Raw genomic sequence first — 18,431 nt, 5'->3', positions numbered from 1 at the left:
GCGCCTTGCACACCCACCGTCACCTCGGCAGGGACCCCCGGGCCACCCGCCGAGGGGACAACGGCCTCCAGCCGCCCCCCCCGCCGCGGCGGCGGCCGCGTCTCTAGTCCCGGGCGGCCAGCGGGACGGCGACGCCGAGGGGACGCGCCGGCGGCTCAGTCCCTCCTCCTCCGGCCGCTCCAGCCTCCATCCCGGCCCCCGCGCCCGTCACACGCAGCCGCACTCCTTGGCCGACAGCTCGTTGACGGTGTAGTAGCGGTTGTAGGCGTCCAGGAAGGACACGTCGTCGTCGTAGGCCAGCGGCCTGCAGCAGGGCCGGGCGCGGATCTTCTCCTTCCGGATCTTTCTGCGGCTCCTCATGCTCTTGAGGGAGAGGTCGTAGCTGCGCACGGCGGCCTCGCAGGTGCCGCTGCAGTAGCGGAACAGGACCGTCTCGTCCGACTCGTAGCCCAGGCCCAGCTCGCTGACGCTGACCTCCAGCTCGCGCAGCTCGCAGGGTTTGTGGCGGGCGCGGGCGCGCTTCCTGCGGCTGCCGGCGCGCGGGAACAGCGGCAGCTCGTGCCCGCCCGAGTTCATGGCCTGGCGGTAGCGCTCCACCAGCGCCGAGATCAGCTGCCGCAGCTCGCCCTCCGTGTAGCTCTCCAGCAAGGCGCTGTCTGCAAGAGGGAGGGGACGGGGTTAGGGGGTGTCCCCCAGCGGGGTGGGGGGAGATGGGAGATTCTCCATGGGTGAGGGGCGAGGGGTCCTCCAGGATGGAGATTCCCTGGGTGTAAATCCCTCAGGATGGAGATTCCCTGGGGTGCGTGTAAATCCCTCAGGATGGAGATCCCCTGGGGTTGGTAACCTCAGGATTGAGATTCCCTGGGATGGGTGTAAATCCCTCAGGATGGAGATTCCTTGGGGTGGGTGTGAATCCCTCAAGATGGAGATTCCCTGGGGTGGATATAAATCCCTCAGGATGGAGGTTCCCTGGGATGGGTGTGAATCCCTCAAGATGGAGATTCCCTGGGATGGGTGTGAATCCCTCAGGATGGAGATTCCTTGGGGTGGATATAAATCCCTCAAGATGGAGATTCCCTGGGATGGGTGTGAATCCCTCAGGATGGAGATTCCCTGAGATGGGTGTGAATCCCTCAGGATGGAGATTCCCTGGGATGGGTGTGAATCCCTCAGGATGGAGTTTCCCTAGGGTGCGTGTAAATTCCTCAGGATGGAGATTTCCTGGGGTGGGTAACCTCAGGATTGAGATTCCTTGGGGTGGGTGGACATCCCCCAGGATGGAGATTCCCAGGAGTGGGTTAACATCCACCTGGATGGAGGCCACCAGAGATGGGAGATCCCCCATGGCTGAGGATCTCAGGATTTTCCTCTTAAGGTGGATGGAAGATCCTCAGGATGGAAACTCCCTGAGGTGGGAGGGCATCCCCCAGAATGAAAATCCCTTGGAATGGGTGAACATCCCCTAGGATGGAGGTTCCTCAGGGCAGGTGGATTTGGGGAGAGGCACCAATAAATTTCATATTTGCTCTGTTTCACTGCGGCCTGGGAGCTCCTGAGACCCCAGGGCCAGCAGCCAATGCACAAACTGTGCCTAGACGCTGCTGGCAGCGCCCACATCCCTTTGTCCCAACCCTAAATCCAGGGTTATTCCAGCTCAGCTCTGCAGGAGGCACAGAGGAGAGCGTGATCTGACAGCTTGTCATCGATTTCCAAATTTCCACCCCAAAAAAAAGAGCAGTTCCTCTGGTTTGGAATCAAAACAAACACGTGGGGATTTCCAGCCCTCAGGGAGCACCGAGGGGTGAGAGGGGGGAGCTGCTGCCCTGCCCTCCTCTTCAGCTCCTGTTTGACATTTTCCATTTGTAAAAAATAGCACGGAACTAAAAAAAAAAAAAAACAAAAAAGAGCCGTTTGGAGGGAGGGAAAAAAAGCAGCTATTTTTTTTTTTTTTCAGCAAATGAGCTGTTCGAGTTTCCCTCTGCAGAGAGCTGCTGTGTTCACACCAAATCTCGGCGCCCAGCGCCTCCTGCTTGCCCAAAATTTGTGGTTAAACCCTCCTAAAGGGGATGTTTGGGTGCAGGAGAGGGGAGGGAATGACCCCACGGGGATTTGGGGGATCTGTGGGGCCGGGATGGGGGGACAGTGACCCCGGGCTGGAGGAGCAGGAGCTTACACTGGGCCAGCAGAGAGCCGTGGCGTTGCAGGGCCCGTGGGGATCTCCGCGGAGCCGCCGGCAGCGAGGAGGAGGAGGAGGAGGAGGAGGAGGAAGAGGAGGAGGAGGAGGAGGAATCCCGTGAGGAAGACGGCGAGGAAGGCAAGGGGCTGAATTCCCGGCTTCCGCTGAACATGTCTCTACAAACTAAAATGGATAACATGGAACTGAGGAGCATCGATGCAATGGCTGCAAACTTCCATACCTTCATCTTAGAGCAAGTCAGAACATTGAAACTCTGCAAAACAGGCAAAACAAACATCCTTAATGCGCGCCCCGAGCCCCCCGAGCCCCCCGAGCCCCCCGAGCCCCTTCCCTCCCTCCCTCCCATGGGATGCTTCCCGTGGGGTCCCCGTGGCTCCAGCTCCTCCCTTCCCGACACCGGCACGGTGCCGAGATGGGGAAACTGAGGCACGAGGGACGGCCCCAGGATGTGCTGGGGTGGGAGACTGGCCGTGGGAAAGGTGGCTTGGGGGTGGTGGTGGCGATGGGGCGAGGTGGCAGCAGTGGGGACATGGTGGCACCAATGGGGATGAGGTGACACCAATGGGGATGAGGTGGCAGCAATGGGGATGAGGTGACACCAGTGGGGACATGGTGACACCAGTGGGGACATGGTGACACCAGTGGGGATGAGGTGACACCAATGGGGACGTGGTGACACCAGTGGGGATGAGGTGACACCAATGGGGACATGGTGACACCAATGGGGACAAGGTGACACCAGTGGGGACAAGGTAGCACCAATGGGGACATGGGGACACCAATAGGGATGAGGTGACACCAATTGTGATGAGGTGGCAGCAACAGGGACAAGGTGACACCAGTGGGGATGAGGTGACACCAGTGGGGACATGGTGGCACCAGTGGGGACAAGGTGGCACCAATGGGGACGAGGTGACACCAATGGGGATGAGGTGACACCAATTGTGATGAGGTGGCAGCAATGGGGATGAGGTGACACCAATGGGGACGAGGTGACACCAATGGGGATGAGGTGACACCAATGGGGACATGATGACACCAATGGGGATGAGATGACACCAATTGTGATGAGGTGGCAGCAACAGGGACAAGGTGACACCAGTGGGGATGAGGTGACATCAGTTGTGACGAGGTGGCAGCAATGGGGACGAGGTGACACCAATTGTGATGAGGTGGCAGCAACAGGGACAAGGTGACACCAGTGGGGACATGGTGACACCAGTGGGGACATGGTGACACCAATAGTAATGAGGTGGCAGCAATGGTAACAAGGTGACACCAGTGGTGACGAGGTGACACCAGTGGTGACGAGGTGACACCAGTGGGGACAAGCTGGTGGCCTCATCCCACCCCTTCCCTGGCAGTGCCCAAGGCCAGGCTGGACGGGGCTTGGAGCAGCCTGGCACAGTGGAAGGCGTCCCTGCCCATGGCAGGCGGTGGGACCGGATATTTAAATTCCCATCCTGGAATTCCACGATAACCAGGGGCCTTCAGTTCAGATTTCGCCCTGGAGACAAGAGCAGGAGCAGGGAACAGGCACCGGAAATTCCCTGGCATCCAAACCCTCCCCAGCAAGGCAGCAGCATCAGTGCGAGACCAAGAGAACCCCAATCCGCTCCTGGACAAAAATCCCCGGAAACGAAGGATTTGTGAAGAACCAGCAGCCCCAGGGGAGGCTTTGGGGAGGGGAGGACACTTTGTTCTGCTCTCCAGGAGGACAAACAGCTCCGAACAGCTGACGTCGGGTATTTTGGGAGATGAATCCCGTGGTGAACAACCAGCAGCGGGATCGCACAAACCCCTGAGCTGAGCCTCCATCACCCTTTGTCCTGCTCCGGGGAGGAAAAGGCTGAGCCTGGAGCTGTGACACTCGATCCCACCACCTGAGAAAGGGCCTCTGGCTCCTTGCAGGCCCATAAAATTTTAGGAGAGCGGTTCCAGCCTCGCTGCACGTCCCATAAAAAAAGCCTCCCATTCCGGCAGCCAGAAATCCTGGCCCCCACCCACTCGCCTGTGACCTTTCAAAAGGCTCAAATCCCAGCTCCAGTGTGCAAAACAATAACAACAAAGTTATTCCAGGCTTCGCCGTCCGTTTCTTTTGCTCTAAAAAGCCCCAGACCAGCCCCGTCCAGCCCGGCCTTGGACACCTCCAGGGATGTCGGTGTTTCCACTTGTTTTTCCTGATAAATCAAAATCCAGCCACTCCATCCTTGCAGATTTTTTTTTTTTTCCCCCCACAAAAAGCGGAGCATTTGGGGTTCCCCGGCATCCCTCACTTTTCACACCCTCACTTTTTTTTTTCCCCATCGCTCTTTTTATTCAACCCCGCTCCCAGTTTTTCCAGCAGACTCTTGGGATTTGTTTCCGCCATCCACCGACTCCTTAAAGCTCCCAGAGTCATGAGATGAGGGAGAAAAGCGAAATTTTTTTTTTTTTTTCTTTTTTTTTTTGTTCCCCCCTAAATCCTCCTCGCTGAAGGGTTGAAAGGAGGAGATGCCAAAACTTTCAGCTCCGATGCTTCAAAGCAGAGGACCCAAAAGACATTATATTCTAAGTGTGCCGTAAATTTTCCGTCGATTCATGTTTCCGGGCATTGATTCATTATTTTCCAGAGCCCAGCCTCAAGAATGGATGAAGCCACGGTGTGGCCGAAGGATTTTTGGCAACGCTAAAACACTTGGAAAGACGGAGGCCTTGACGGGACATCAGAGAGAGCTTCCACCTGCCACACACTGTTTATTTGAGTGCCTTACATGGGAGCCAAGCTGCTTTGAAATCCCGGCTCCTCATGACTCATCCCGCAGGAATTAAACAATTTCCATGGGCAGCAGCTCGGGACGGAGGCTGCTCCTCCAGCAGCAGCTCCGGCTCAACGCCTGGTCCTGCTCACAGGATTGTCCTGGAGAGGATGGGGGTGGTGGAGAGACAGACTGTTCCCAAAACCGCCACAGATCCTACCAAAAAACTTCCTCGGATTTTCCTAAAAAAAAAAAAAAAAAAATCCCTCAGACCATAAGAAAAATTCCTTCAGATTTTTCCCCAAAACTCCCTCAGACCATAAGAAAAACTCCCTCAGATTTTCCCCCCCCAAAAATTCCTCAGACTGTCCTCAAAACTCCTTCGGATTTTTCCCCAAACTTCTTCAGACGTTTCCCCAAAACTTCCTCAGATTTTTTCCCAAAATGTCCTCAGACTGTCCTCAAAACTCCTTCAGATTTTCCCCAAAACTTTCACAGATTTTTCCCAAAACTTCCTCAGACTGTCCTCAAACCTCCTTCAGATTTCCCCCAAAACTTCTTCAGAGCTTCCCAAAATTATCTCAGACCTTCCTCAAAACCCATCACAAGCTCCCAAAATATTTCCTTGGGGATTGAACCTTCCCAAAAAGCGTCGGCGTGTCCCACACTCCTGGCCAGGGCAGGTGCTGCACTGGGAGCACTGGAGCCTGCAGCGCCCCTGGACCAAAGTGGTCTCAAAATGCCAAAAATGACCCCAAAATGGGGAGAACTGAAAGGAAAAAAAAAAAAACCAAAAAATCCCCAAACCCTGATCTGGGCGGAGCTGTTGGATTCTCCTGCTCTTTTGACAGCAAGTGGGTGCACAAGGGAGGGGAAATGTGCCCTGTCCCCATCTCCAGCGGCGCTCTGGGCACAGGGAGTGCCACCACCTGCCTGGCTGGGCACAGGGGGCACCTCGCAGCCTGGAGCCCTGCACGGAGCACCCGGAGCTCATCCCTGCTCCTCCTCCTCCTCCCCCTCCAGCTCCCCCGTAAGCAGAACCAGAGCGGAGCGTGGGACACATGGTTCTGCTTTGCCTCGGGGACATCCAGCCCCAGGGCTCCCCCCCAGAGCCCCCCAAAGGCACAGAGCAGGCGGAGCTCAGCCCCGGGATGCAGCCCTGATCCTCTGGGAAAGGGTTGGGACACTCCGGGGTGACCCCGGTGAGGGAACCGGAGCTGGGCCTGGGCCCACGGGATGGGGAGAGGGAAATGGGATTGGGAGAGAGGGAAATGGGATGGGGAGAAGGAAATGGGATGGGGAGAGGGAAATGGGATGGGAGAGGGAAAAGGGATTGGGAGAAGGAAATGGGATGGGGAGAGGGAAAAGGGATGGGAGAGGGAAATGGGATTGGGAGAGGGAAAAGGGATGGGGGAGAGGGAAATGGGGAGAGGGAAATGGGGAGAGGGAAGTGGGATGGGGAGAGAGGGAAACGGGATGGGAGAGAGAGGGAAATGGGATGGGAGAGAGCAGGAAATGGGATGGGGAGAGAGGGAAATGGGATGGGGAGAGGGAAATGGGATGGGGAGAGTGAAATGGGATTGGGAGAGGGAAATGGGGAGAGGGAAATGGGATGGAGGAGATGAAGATGGTATGGGGAGAGAGGGAGGTGGGATGGAGGAGCTGGAGATGGGATGGAGGAGATGAAGCTGGGGTGCTGTGGGGCAGGAGGAGCTCCAGCACTGAACGCACCGAGCGCCCTCGTTCCCACGCTGCCGTGACATTTACGTTTGGGCTGAATTACGGCGGGTTTGGTTTGCATCTCTCCAAACAGCTGGAGAGCAAAAAATCCCACCCCAAACCCCTCAACAGGGTGGAAATAATAAAGAGAATCCTCCCCAGCAGCCTGTGGGATGTGGGTGGATCAGCCAAGGGCACCCCGTGGTGCCGGGGGCGATGCTGGCGGCTGTGGCCAAGTCGTGGTTGGGGAACGGGGCCTGGGGAGTTTCCATTCCACATTCCCACCATCCCACAGAATCACGGAATCCCAGACTGGGTTGGGTCACAAGGGACCTTGAAGCCCACCCAGGGCCACCCCTGCCATGGCAGGGACACCTTCCACACCTTCCACACTTCCACACCTTCCACACTTTCCACCCCTTCCACACCTTCCACACCTTCCACTGTCCCAGGCTGTTCCAAGTCCTGCCCAACCCGGCTGAAATTTTCCCCTCATTTTGGGTTTGGCAGAGCCCCACCGGCTCAAGGGGCTGAGCGCTGGAGGAGGCACCAGGACAAAGCAGGAATTTTGGGACACTGAGGCATCCACCCGCTCCATGTCCGCATCCCGGACACCAAAGAGCATCACCTTTGGGAATGAGCGGGCACAGGACCCCCCCAGAGCCCCCCAGCATGGGCAGGGCCCGCCAGGAGGAGGAGGAGGAAGAGGAGGAGGAGGAAGAGGAGGAAGAGGAGGAGAAGCCCTGTCCCATATTCCTGAGCTGGGAAAAGCCACGGTGCCAACGGGAAGGGAGCAGGGAGAGGTCCAGGAGCTCCTCCAGGAGGGAAAGGAGCACAGGGGAGGAAAATCCCAATTTGTGCCAGGGCACCTTGAGCCACCCCTGCGTGGCAGGGACAGCATCCTGCGCCCGGTTTGCACGGGCAGAAAGGAAAATCCCCCGGGATGGAAATCCCGGCACCGGAGCAGCCCCGGTGGTCCCAGCCCAGAGACCCCTCGGCCACGACCCTCCTGTCTCTCCGCAGCCCCGGGGGCTCCACCCAGACCCGTTTTGGGGCTGGATTTCTGCGCGGAACCCTGGGGACAGACCCCGGAGCGGCGCTGACCCGTCTCACCCGAGGGATCCCCGTTCCCTCCATCCGCCACGGCAAGCTGAGGGCCCGGAGGGATAAATCCATGCCCTGGGAAGCTGCGGTGGAGCCTTTGATTCCTTCCCCGGAGGTCTCGCGTGGGGCTTTCATCTCTTTAATTAACGGGATCCGCAGCGGGCTCCCGGCGGGGGGGGAATCCGCTGGATGCGGAGCAGAGCGCGGGGATTTCCGCAGCCGCGTCCCCTTGCTGGGACCAGTCCGGGACCGGTTCAGTCCCGGTTCAGTCCCAGTTCAGTCCCAGTTCAGTCCCGGCTGGGCTCAGCTCATCCCCGCGAAGATAAATGCTGCTGCTCGCCCTCGGTTTCCCTGGGCTCTCTCCCTGCTCGCCGGGACACGCCGGGGGCCGGGAACGCGGCTGCAATATAAATCAGCAGGAAATAAAAGCGCGGATTGATGCAGCGCAGCTCCCTGCAGTGTCACCGTGCCCGGCTCGGGGTGTCCGTGCAGAGCCCGGGGACACCTGGGCGAGACGGGGCTCTGGCGAGCATCACAAACCCTGAGCGCCGCGGGGATGTTTATCGCCTTGCCAGATTAAAAAAAAACGGAGTTTAAAAAGCATTAAAAACTCGCTGTGGGGTGGGCATGGGTGGTGTGCTCCCAGTTTGTGCCCCCAGTTTATGCCCCCAGTTTATGCCCCCAGTTTGTGGTTCCAGTTTGTGGTTCCAGTTTGTGGTTCCAGTTTGTGCTCCCAATTTATGGTTCCAGTTTGCACTCCCAGTTTGCGCTCCCAGTTTGTGCTCCCAGTTTGCACTCCCAGTTTGCGCTCCCAGTTTGTGCTCCCAGTTTGCACTCCCAGTTTGTGATTCCAGTTTGTGCTCCCAGTTTGCACTCCCAGTTTGTGGTTCCAGTTTGTGCCCCCTGTTTGCGGCTCCAGTTTGTGCTCCCAGTTTGTGCTTCCAATTTATGGTTCCAGTTTGTGTTCCCAGTCTGTGCTCCCAATTTGTGTTCCCAGTTTGTGCTCCCAGTTGGTGGTTCCAGTTTATGCCCCCAGTTTGTGCTCCCAGTTTGTGTCCCCACCGACCCCAGCAAGGTGTGGCAGCCCCGCCAAGGTCACCACGGCTGCAGCAAACCAAAAATCCTCCCTAAGCCGATTCCGTCAGGCCTAAGCAGCGGCAAGAGCCGCCCTTCGCGGGAAGAGGTGAGTAATTAGCGATTAATTGGCGATAAAATCAAAGTATTTCCCGGTGCCACAGCGCATGGCTCCAGGTGAAGCAACACCGAAACGGGGAATGAGGAGGGGATGTCTGCAGGAAAACTCCCTGCAGAGGGATCCCCTCTGCCGAAGGGCAGAGAAAATCAAATTATATCGTTCGAAATCCCCCCAAAACCGGGATGGTTTATACGGCCACGGAGGAAATCGGGATAACGCCAGCCAAGGGCCCCCCATCCACCGCTGGGCGCCTTTGGGTGCTGCTGTGCCGACCCCCCCGCACGCCTGGTGCTGCTTTTCCAGCCCAAATTTTCCCTCTCGTGCCAAAACCTGGACTCTGAATGTCAATTATTTTTGGATCCCGAGCGACGCGCCCGCCCCCCCAGGAATTAATAAACGTCCCGATGCCAAAAAGGGGCGGTTTGTCAGAGGAAACTAATTACTGTGGCTTGTTTGAACAATCCCAGTGCCTCGGGAAAGAGGGTTAAAAGCTTAAATTTTGGCAGCCAGACGGAGCCCAGACCCCAGATGTGCTTTGCTCTGGGCCCGTTTCGACACCGCTGGTATCCGAGAGCTGCCACGGCCGCGCCGGGGGCAAAATCTCCTTTTTGCCAAGAAAGGAAAAGCTCTCGGTGGGATCGAGGCAGGAGGGCTGCCACGACAGCGTCACGTCCCACGGCGCAGCTTGGCCACTTTCCCCTTCCCTGTTTTGTGGGGTTTCCACCGTTGTGGAATGCCCAGATCCCTGGGGGAGGTCACTGTGCCGCAGGGTAATCCAGTTTCCCCCCCGGGAAAAACACCCTGGGAGCGCCTTGAAGGACTCCAGGTATTAATTCCTGATTTTTTTCCCCAGGGTTCCTCCTCTGCCTTTTCCACATGTCTCAGGTGTGCTGGCCCTTCAACTCCCACCTGAACAATTCCCATTCCCATCCCTAGGGAAAGAGATCCTGCCCTGGGCCAGCATTCCTGCAGGATGCAGGGAGCAGCGGTGGGATGGGGGAACCACATCCTTCTGGGATGAGCATCCACCCACATCCCTCAGCAGCATCCCGAGCGGGCAGCACAGGTGAGATGCCGAGCTGGGAATTCCCCTGTCCTTCCCTCTCTTCTCCCCACACATCCCAGATTCCCGTTCTCCCCTCTCTTCTCCCACCGATCCCAGATTCCCGTTCTCCCCTCTCTTCTCCCACTGATCCCAGATTCCTGTTCTCCCTCTCTTCTCCCCACACATCCCAGATTCCCGTTCTCCCCTCTCTTCTCCCACCGATCCCAGATTCCTGTTCTCCCTCTCTTCTCCCACCGATCCCAGATTCCCATTCTCCCTCTCTTCTCCCACTGATCCCAGATTCCTGTTCTCCCTCTCTTCTCCCCACACATCCCAGATTCCCGTTCTCCCCTCTCTTCTCCCACCGATCCCAGATTCCCGTTCTCCCCTCTCTTCTCCCACCGATCCCAGATTCCCGTTCTCCCCTCTCTTCTCCCACTGATCCCAGATTCCCGTTCTCCCCTCTCCTCTCCCACCGATCCCAGATTCCCGTTCTCCCTCTCTTCTCCCACCGATCCCAGATTCCCGTTCTCCCTCTCTTCTCCAACTGATCCCAGATTCCCGTTCTCCCCTCTCTTCTCCCACACATCCTGGATTCTCATTCTTCCCTCTCTTCTCCCCACACATCCCAGATTCCCATTCTCCCTCTCTTCTCCCACCGATCCCAGATTCCCGTTCTCCCTCTCTTCTCCCACCGATCCCGCATTCCCGGCTGCACAGAAGGAGCCGGCTCCTCCCGGCGCCCTCCGGGGATTAGGGCGCTTTGCCGAGGGCACGGAGACCCGAGCGAGGTTTGCAAATCCAATTTGCACTAAACCCTTGCAGTGGGGTTTTGGCCGGAGCACGGGCTGGGATCCCATTAGGATTTACTGTCCGACTCCAGCGGGAACTGCCGACACATTGAACCACTTAGCGCTGCTGCAGCGCGAGCAGATGAGGAATTCCGCCCGGGACAGCAACGGCGGAGCGCTGGGAATGGGGATTTTAGCCAGAGGCATTCCAGAACTGGGAGATGCTTGGGGCTGGAGGTGGTGGGAAGAGCTGGAGAGTCTCCAAAGGGCAGCGGGTCAGATAAACTGGACCTTGGCACGTGGAGATGGCGATACCATGGAGATGGACACATCGGACACATCCCTGAATTCTCCTGTCACTGCAGGGAAAACCTGGGATCCTCGGCTCCACTGCTGGGATCCCTCAGGGATGAGAGGTTTCCCACTGGGGAGAACCACGTCTTTTCCAAAAAGGCGAAGTTTTCCCTCTGCTCCCAGCCAGGACGTCGGTGTGCAGGGAGAGCCGTGGCCACTCTGCCCTTCCCGCCCCGCTGGCCTCTCCCATGGCTCAGACCCAGCTGAGCTGTGGGAAAAAGGTTGGGATCGTTTCTCCCGCTGCCATAAAAACACCAAAGTGGAACACAGCCCCCCAAATCCTGCTCACGGTCCTGCAGAGGAGCTGCCACCGGCAGCGAGGGGAGGGCAGGTGACACAGACAGGGACAATCCGCACCTTTGCACGCCCGTTTTCTGCCTTTCCCAGCCCAGAGGCTGCTCAGAGCAACAAGAAATCCAGGAAAAGTTCTGTTGGAAGATGATGGCGTGGACGAAGAGCTCCGGCAAAACAGGGATTGGAGCATTTCTCCGTCACTGCCCGTGGGAAGGGGGCTGGCAGCCGGTCCTGCCGCAGCTCCCGTGCTGCTGGTCGGGGGTGGAAAACATCAACCATCCTCACATTCACTGCCCAGAGCAGCTCTGGAGGTGTCCAAGGCCAGGGCTTGGAGCAACCTGGGATAGTGGGAGTTCCACTCCCGAGGTCCTTTCCAACCCGAACCGTTCCATGATTCCATCACCTGCTCCTGGAGACAGGTGGGGTCAGATCCCCCTCTCCTCCCCACCCCTCCTCTGTCCGGGGACGTTTCACCAGGCACAGCTCAACATCCCCTGCTCCGCCTGTGCCCAGCGGCCTCACACCACCCAAACCCTGCCCGGATCCTTCCAACATCTCCTTTTCCCTCCCCAAACTTGTCTCGGACACCAAAGACGTGGGATTTCCCCCCAGCTCAGGATGAGTGCCCAGCCCGGCTCGGAGGAGCTTTGCTGCCTCCCCCAGCGCTGGCACCGTCCCTCCCAGACGGCTCCGAGGAGCTGCTAAGCCTCAAAAATGTGCTTTTAATGAGCCAACACCACTTAATGAACGCAGCAGCTGCCCTGTGGAATCACAGGGAGCCCTTGCTCCGGGGAGCACGGGACGGGGGCTCCTGCTCCTGGCTGGGACCCTCAGCGCTGAAGGGGCTTTGGTTCACACCCGAGGTCTGGGCTGGCTTCGGTGTCCCCCCGTGCCGCAGGAGGACGTGGCGTTGGGAAGGCAGCAGAGAGGGAAAAACGTGGGGAAAACCGAAAAAAAGCCGCTCCAGCACCTCGCTGGGAGAATTCCCTGCCTGTTCTTCCCAGCACAGCTGCAGCTTGGGGAAACACAACTGGATTTTGGATGGACCCTGCAAAGGTTCGATTTTGGATTGCAGACCCTTCAAGGGTTTGGGATTTTGGATTACAGACCCTTCAAGGGTTCGGGATTTTGGAAGGACCCTGCAAGGGTTCGGGATTTTGGATTACAGACCCTTCAAGAGTTCAGGATTTTGGATTGCAGACCCTGCAAGGGTTCGGGATTTGGGATTGCAGACCCTGCAAGGGTTCGGGATTTTGGAAGGACCCTGCAAGGGTTCAGGATTTTGGATTGCAGACCCTGCAAAGGTTTGGGATTTTGGATTGCAGACCCTGCAAAGGTTTGGGATTTTGGATTGCAGACCCTGCTCTGCTCCAGGGCAGCAGGACTGAGGGCTCTACCCCGTGCCATCGGCCACCAGATGCCATCAGCAAATCCCACAGCCCTGGTGGGAGTGACAACAACAGCAATAAATACACCTCAGGCTCCCAGGCAGCTCCTTCAGCCAAAATCAACATTATTAGAGGCAAAAAGGCCCCCACGAGCCACAGGGCTGGGTCAGCTCCACACCGCTGCCATCGCCAGCAAGACCCAGACACGGCAACCTGGAGCAAGGTCGGGTTTCTCACTGGGGACGATCAGGGCTGGGTTCACAACCGCCCCCAGACCGGGCCAGGATTTAATTGAGGGTGTCCCTAAAGCCTGGAGCACAAAAGCAGGACCCTGCTCCTGAGCCCAGGAAAGCTCCGGGATGGGATTCATCCCCCTGCCCAAAGCGCCACAGGTCCCCGTGCTGCGGAAAAAAAAACCCACAGAAAGAGAAGGAAACTCAGCTCCTGCTTTGGATTATTGCAGCCCGGGAGTGACGCTAGAGGAGGAACTTCACCTCCTGGGACATCTCCTGCTGCGGGGCCGCCGACCCCTCTCGGCTGCCACCAGCCCTCCCCTGCCACCCTGCGCTGGGAGCCGCTTCAAAGGGAACCTCTGCTGCGGGAGAACAAATCCAGTGTGGTCCCATCCCAAGGAAAACATCCAGAAAGCCGGCGCTGAGGCGGTGGCATCGCCCACGGGGGGCTTTGAACGACTGAACTATACTTCCCTCTTGCCACCCCCCGGCTCTCGCTAGCTCAGTTATTCAGGGGTTTTAGGGAAATATATTTCCAGAGAGACAGAATCAAGATTTCAAAAGAGTGGCTCTCACCCCCAGCTTCCGTCCAAGCTTTATTCTCGATGTGATGTTCCAGGAGGCCGAGGAGAGAGAGAGAGAACCAGGGGTTTATCTAGTTTTGGGCCAAGGGAAGATATTGGCCCTGAGCCAATAGGGTCAGGAGTATGTATGATAGGGAAAAAGGGTTGAACTACATAGCACAGGTTTCAGGGGGACTCTGAGGGCAAAAACCATTCCTCAGAGGAACACAACAGACGATGGCAAGGGGGAACGCTTCTCAGTGGCAAAGAGATTGTTTCGATTTAGCTCTGGGGTGCCGAGCTACAAAGTGAGCCCGTGCCGGGTTTTGTGAGGGAGAAGCGAGGGGGAAGGAGCAGCTCGTGGAGTTCCCCATCCCAGGGCGGTGGCAGCTTCGCTCGGGATGCGCCGTCGCACGAGAGCAGCGCCTGGCACAGCCAGGAGGGAGCTTCTCTTCCTCTTCTCCAAGTTTCATGGGGAAGCTCTACTCCAGACTGGCCAAATTCCAGGGGGAAAACAAAAAAAAAAAAAAAAAAATCTGACCCGGGTGGGATTTCTCCAGTCCAACCCATTCGTGGTGGTGCTGGAGTGGATGGTTCATCCTGAGCAGGGGAACCCCCGTGGCTGCACCCCTGGGATCCCAGTGAAACCGACCCACACCAGTCCTGTGCCACCTCACCTTTGGTGGGAACCCACACGGGACCCCTCCCCTGCCCTCAGCATCTCCGTCCGACCCTGCTGGGTCCCATGAGCTGCTCCAGGGGCAGAGGGGACATCCAGAGGCAGCTGCCAGCTCTCTGTGCCCCCCAAACCCACCCCTGTGAGGGCATCACCTGGCTCAGCGCGCCAGCACGGCGAGAGGACAAGGCTCCAAATGCCACCGGCCCTGCTCTGCCCCGGGGACAGCCGAGGTGACACCTGCCCCGGCCACGCCATCGGCTGGGCCGCGTCTAGGGCTCACGAGACCTCAGAAAGGGGAGGCTGCAAATCCTACATCCATCCCTGCAGACCCCCCCCAAAGGGTCAAACCAGCCCCAGGGCGCGTCCTGGAGCCCGCACACGGCCCGGGGGGGCTCCGGGAGCGAGTGGCCGGGCAAGATGTGGTCCATGGCAGCGCCGTGGGAGGGCACCCGGCGCCCCCCGCCCCCGGGTGCCCTCCCCCCGTGCCACAGCAAACCGCACCGGTTCCTCTTTTATTTCCAGCCCCACCGCGAGGCCTGGGAGGTGCGGGGCTGCTGCCTTTGAAAAGCCCGGAGGAGCTCCGGGTGCCGAATCCCGCTTGCGAAGCCGCCGCATTCCCGGGGTGCGCCTTCCTCCGGGCAGCGCCGAGCCGGAGCGGGGCTGAGCCGGCCCTCCGACACCCAGAAACTCGGGATGTAGGAACGGGAAAGTCCAATCCTTCCCCCCAGCCCCGGAGCCGCTGCGGATGGAGGCGCAGGACGAGCCCGGAGCCTGGTGGTGACAGCGGGGACATTCCCAGAGGGACACTGCCACAGCACGGAGCGGATCCGAGGCGCAGCATCTGCAGCCGCCGCAGCGGGCAGCTTTGGGTCGGAACCGAAGGGTAAAAGGCAAAGCCGAGCGCTCACACCTCCCAAAATCTGGCACAGAGCCGCCCCTGCCCTGCTCGGTTTCTCCGCCCTGCGCCGGGCTGAGGCTCGGCCGCTTCTGCCACCGAACCCGGGAGCAGCCGGGACCACGAGAGGATGGGTTTGGGATCCGCCGGGATCCTGCCTTTACAGCCGGGATCTCGGCGCGCATCCAGGACCCGCAGGGCGCTCCCAACAGGCAGCAGCCCCTTCTCCCGCCGGGATAAACCGTGCCCTTCACCCAGCGCCTGACTGCGGATGGGATTTAAATCAGCGCCGGCTACAAGCTACCATATATGTGCAATAAAGACACCCGAGGTCTGCCTTGTTTTGTTAAAGCCTTCGTGGAGACCGCGGCGAGAGGGGGAAATTCCCTCCCTCGAGGATGGGGGGGAAAATTCACCCCGCCAGCCGCAGCCGAGCTCTGGACACGGTCACGGCTGCGGCGCGGCCGGGGCTGGGAGAAGGTGACGGGGCTGGAGATGCCGGCTGGAGATCCTTCCGTTCCTTAAACTAATATTTAGACAGGAGCCATCTCCTCCCTCCCTCGAGCCGTCCCGTGCCGTGTTTGTGTTCCTGCGTGGCGGGACGGGCTCCAAGTATGAAGCAAAGCCCTGCGGCGGCCGCACAGGCCGCCCCGACCCCGGCGCGGTGCCGCGTCCCCCCGCTCCCCGCATCCCCCGGCGGAGCCCCGAGGCTCCGGTTGGGCGCTGGCAGCATCCGAGCCGGGGAATAAACAACGGCGAAACCCCGGGGCTGAGACCGGGCACGGCTCGGGGCAAAGAGGCTTCAGCGGCACCCCCCCGGAGCCGCCCCCGGTGCCGGGGTTGGAGCGTCCCGGGCCGGGCAGGTGCCCGGGGCCGGCGCTGCCGAGCCGGGGCCGCCCGCAGCGCTTACCTGGACGCCGGGCCGGTGCCGGTGCGCAGCGCTCAGCGGCGGCTCCGTGCCGGGGCCGGGGCACGCGTGGGGCCGGGGGTCGCCATGGGCGAGCGGTGCGGGGCTGGAGCGGCTGGAGCGCGGCGGGGAGGGGGCTCGGCCACCGCCTCCTCCCGCTCCGGGGGGGCGGCTTTGGAGCCGGCCGGTTCCCCCGCCCCGCCCGGTCCCGAGCCGGGCCGCGCTCCGGTGCCGCTGCCGGTGCCGCTGCCGGCGCCCGTCTCGCCCCGGTGCCTCCCGGCGCCGGTCCCGCTGCCGCCCGCGCCCCGCAGCCAGGCGAGTCCGCGGCTCCCCCGGAGGAGGCACCGGCTGCTTCTCGCAGCGGAGCCGACGGGGCCGCCCGGCCCCGCCCCGGTCCCTCCCGGTGCCGCCCCGGTCCCTCCCGGTGCCGGTCCCGCCCCGCCCGAGCTCAGCCAGACGCTGCCCCGGCGCTACCGGCCCCCGAGCCGCGGTTCTGCCCACGGCATCGCCCCGTTCCCCCGGTTTGCCAACCCCGGCGCTGCCCCCCGAGCCGGTGCCCGCCGAGGGCAAGGACCAGCCCGGGCTCGGTGGCCGAATCTCCCCTGGCAGCGGCACCGGACGCCTCCGGCCGCGGGCGCTTCCGTTCCATCTGAATTGGGAGCGGTTTTTAGCCGGTTTGTCACCTCTGGGTTTCCGCCAGGGCTTTGCCCCACCCGGGTTTCACAGAGCGAAGATGCCGGGAGCGCGGCAGGATCACAGCCTGGCAGGGGACGGGCTGGAGGGAGAGCGATGCCAAGCGGGACAGGCTGATGAGCGTGTGGGAGAAGCGTGTGGAGACGAGCGGTGACTTTGTACTTTGCGTGTGAGAATCAAATTGCTCCGCTGGGTCCGTGAAATCGCGGGGCTGCTGAAGTTGGAAAAGCTCTCTCAGATCACTGTGTCCCCAAGGGCCTCTTCCGCACATCCTTTACATCCCTCCGTGGTGACTCCACCAGGGCCCTGCGCTGGACGATCCTTCCAGTGAAGAACCGGCCTTTAAGGCCCCTCCCAACCCAAACTTCCAAGTCAAACCGTTCCCGGATTCCGCGGGAAGTGCTGAGGAGAGGCAGGAGACCCGGAGGTTCATCTCGCCGCCCATCCCGCAGCACCTCCCGTGGCCGTGCCACGTCTCCCGGGGGTTCGGCTCCTCTCCTCGCTCTCCCCTCCAAGCAGAGCTTCACCCTCTTGGAAATCAGGATGTTGCTGAAGAGACCCCCCCAAAAAAAGGGGAATCAGGCTTTGAGAGGGGAGTAGGAAGAAGCCAGGCTGGGACAGCCCTGCTCAGGAGCATTTCCAGAGGCTGCTCCTGGCACGGGGATGCTCGGGGAGTCAGTGGCTGTGAGAAACAGAGGGGTCAGAGTTTAGAGAGGAGAGACTCCACGCTCCCTGCACGGCTCCCTCCTTCTCCCATCTCCCCGGTGTTTGTTTTTGCAAGCATTAATACGCTGGGGCTGTTTCCCTTAGGGCTGGAGGGGCTCGCCGGGGGCTCTGGGATCCGGGTGACCTCGGTCCGTCAGGACACCTTCCCAGGGAGCCCACGGCTGCTCCGGCTCCCCACAGCCCCGGCAGGAGCCAAAGACCCCCGGGCCTGAGCCGCAGGGTGCTGCTGGCGGGGTGGGCAGCGGCGCTGGGTGCTGTGGCTCTTCTCTCTGGCACGAGGAGGGTTCACCTGGACGTGTCCAGCTGCCCTGGGACAGCTCTGCAGGACCTCCTCCCGCTCCACAACCCTCAGGAGGCAGCAGCCGTCCTGCCAAAAAAACCCCCGGTAGCTGCTAAACAAACAACTTAATGCAAAGCAGCCTCGGCGGAGAGGGAGCGAACGTGCCCAAGGAAGCGTCGAAGCCATTACGGAGCCGCAGCAGAGGCAGCACAGCCTGGGACAATTTGCATCTTTTGTTTTAATTAAGCGTTTCGCTAATGATGTGTGTAATGAGGCTGGCGACAGGCAGCTCCCGTCTGTCCGTCCATCCATCCATCCTTCCGTCCATCCATTCGTCCATCCATCCATCCATCCATCCGTCCGTCCATCCGTCCGTCCATCCATCCGTCCATCCATCCATCCATCCATCCGTCCATCCATCTGTCCACCCATCTGTCCACCCATCCATCCATCCATCCATCTGTCCGTCCATCATCCCTCCATCCGTCCATCCATCCATCCATCCATCCATCCATCCATCATCCGTCCATCCATCCATCCATCCATCCATCCATCCATCCATCCTCCCTCCATCCGTCCATCCATCCATCCATCCATCCATCCATCCATCCATCATCCCTCCATCCATCC

At 59.9% G+C, this 18,431-nt stretch overlaps 1 protein-coding gene across 3 annotated transcripts; it reads right to left on the bottom strand.

Annotated features, from left to right (window-relative positions):
* Positions 1-207: 207 nt before the first annotated feature.
* On the bottom strand, positions 208-16,158 carry NRTN (neurturin). Of its 3 annotated transcripts, none has more exons than XM_040086840.1 (4): positions 16,106-16,158; positions 4,951-5,177; positions 2,174-2,450; positions 208-656 (listed from the first exon to the last, which is right to left on the bottom strand). In XM_040086840.1, the coding sequence occupies exons 3-4, from the start codon at positions 2,421-2,423 to the stop codon at positions 208-210; spliced, it is 699 nt and encodes a 232-aa protein (XP_039942774.1). In that variant the 5' UTR covers positions 2,424-2,450; positions 4,951-5,177; positions 16,106-16,158. The 3 variants fall into 3 exon arrangements, with proteins under 3 accessions (XP_039942774.1, XP_039942773.1, XP_039942775.1); XM_040086839.1 differs by lacking the exon at positions 16,106-16,158 and adding an exon at positions 7,768-7,886; XM_040086841.1 differs by lacking the exon at positions 16,106-16,158 and adding an exon at positions 7,768-7,886 and having other exon boundaries at positions 2,174-2,359.
* Positions 16,159-18,431: the final 2,273 nt, after the last annotated feature.

This window comes from Hirundo rustica, chromosome 26 (genome assembly GCF_015227805.2).
Source record: "Hirundo rustica isolate bHirRus1 chromosome 26, bHirRus1.pri.v3, whole genome shotgun sequence".
Classification (NCBI taxonomy): Eukaryota; Metazoa; Chordata; class Aves; order Passeriformes; family Hirundinidae; genus Hirundo; species Hirundo rustica.
Note: the sequence above shows the minus strand (reverse complement) of the source record. Positions and strands in the feature narration are given on the sequence as shown.

Bases quoted from the DNA above. Each gene is read 5' to 3' on its own strand.
- NRTN (XM_040086840.1), bottom strand. From the start codon at position 2,423: ATGAAGGTATGGAAGTTTGCAGCCATTGCATCGATGCTCCTCAGTTCC. The intron at 657-2,173 runs GTAAGCTCCTGC...TCCCTCTTGCAG, and splicing joins CGGCTCTCTGCTGGCCCAGT to ACAGCGCCTTGCTGGAGAGC.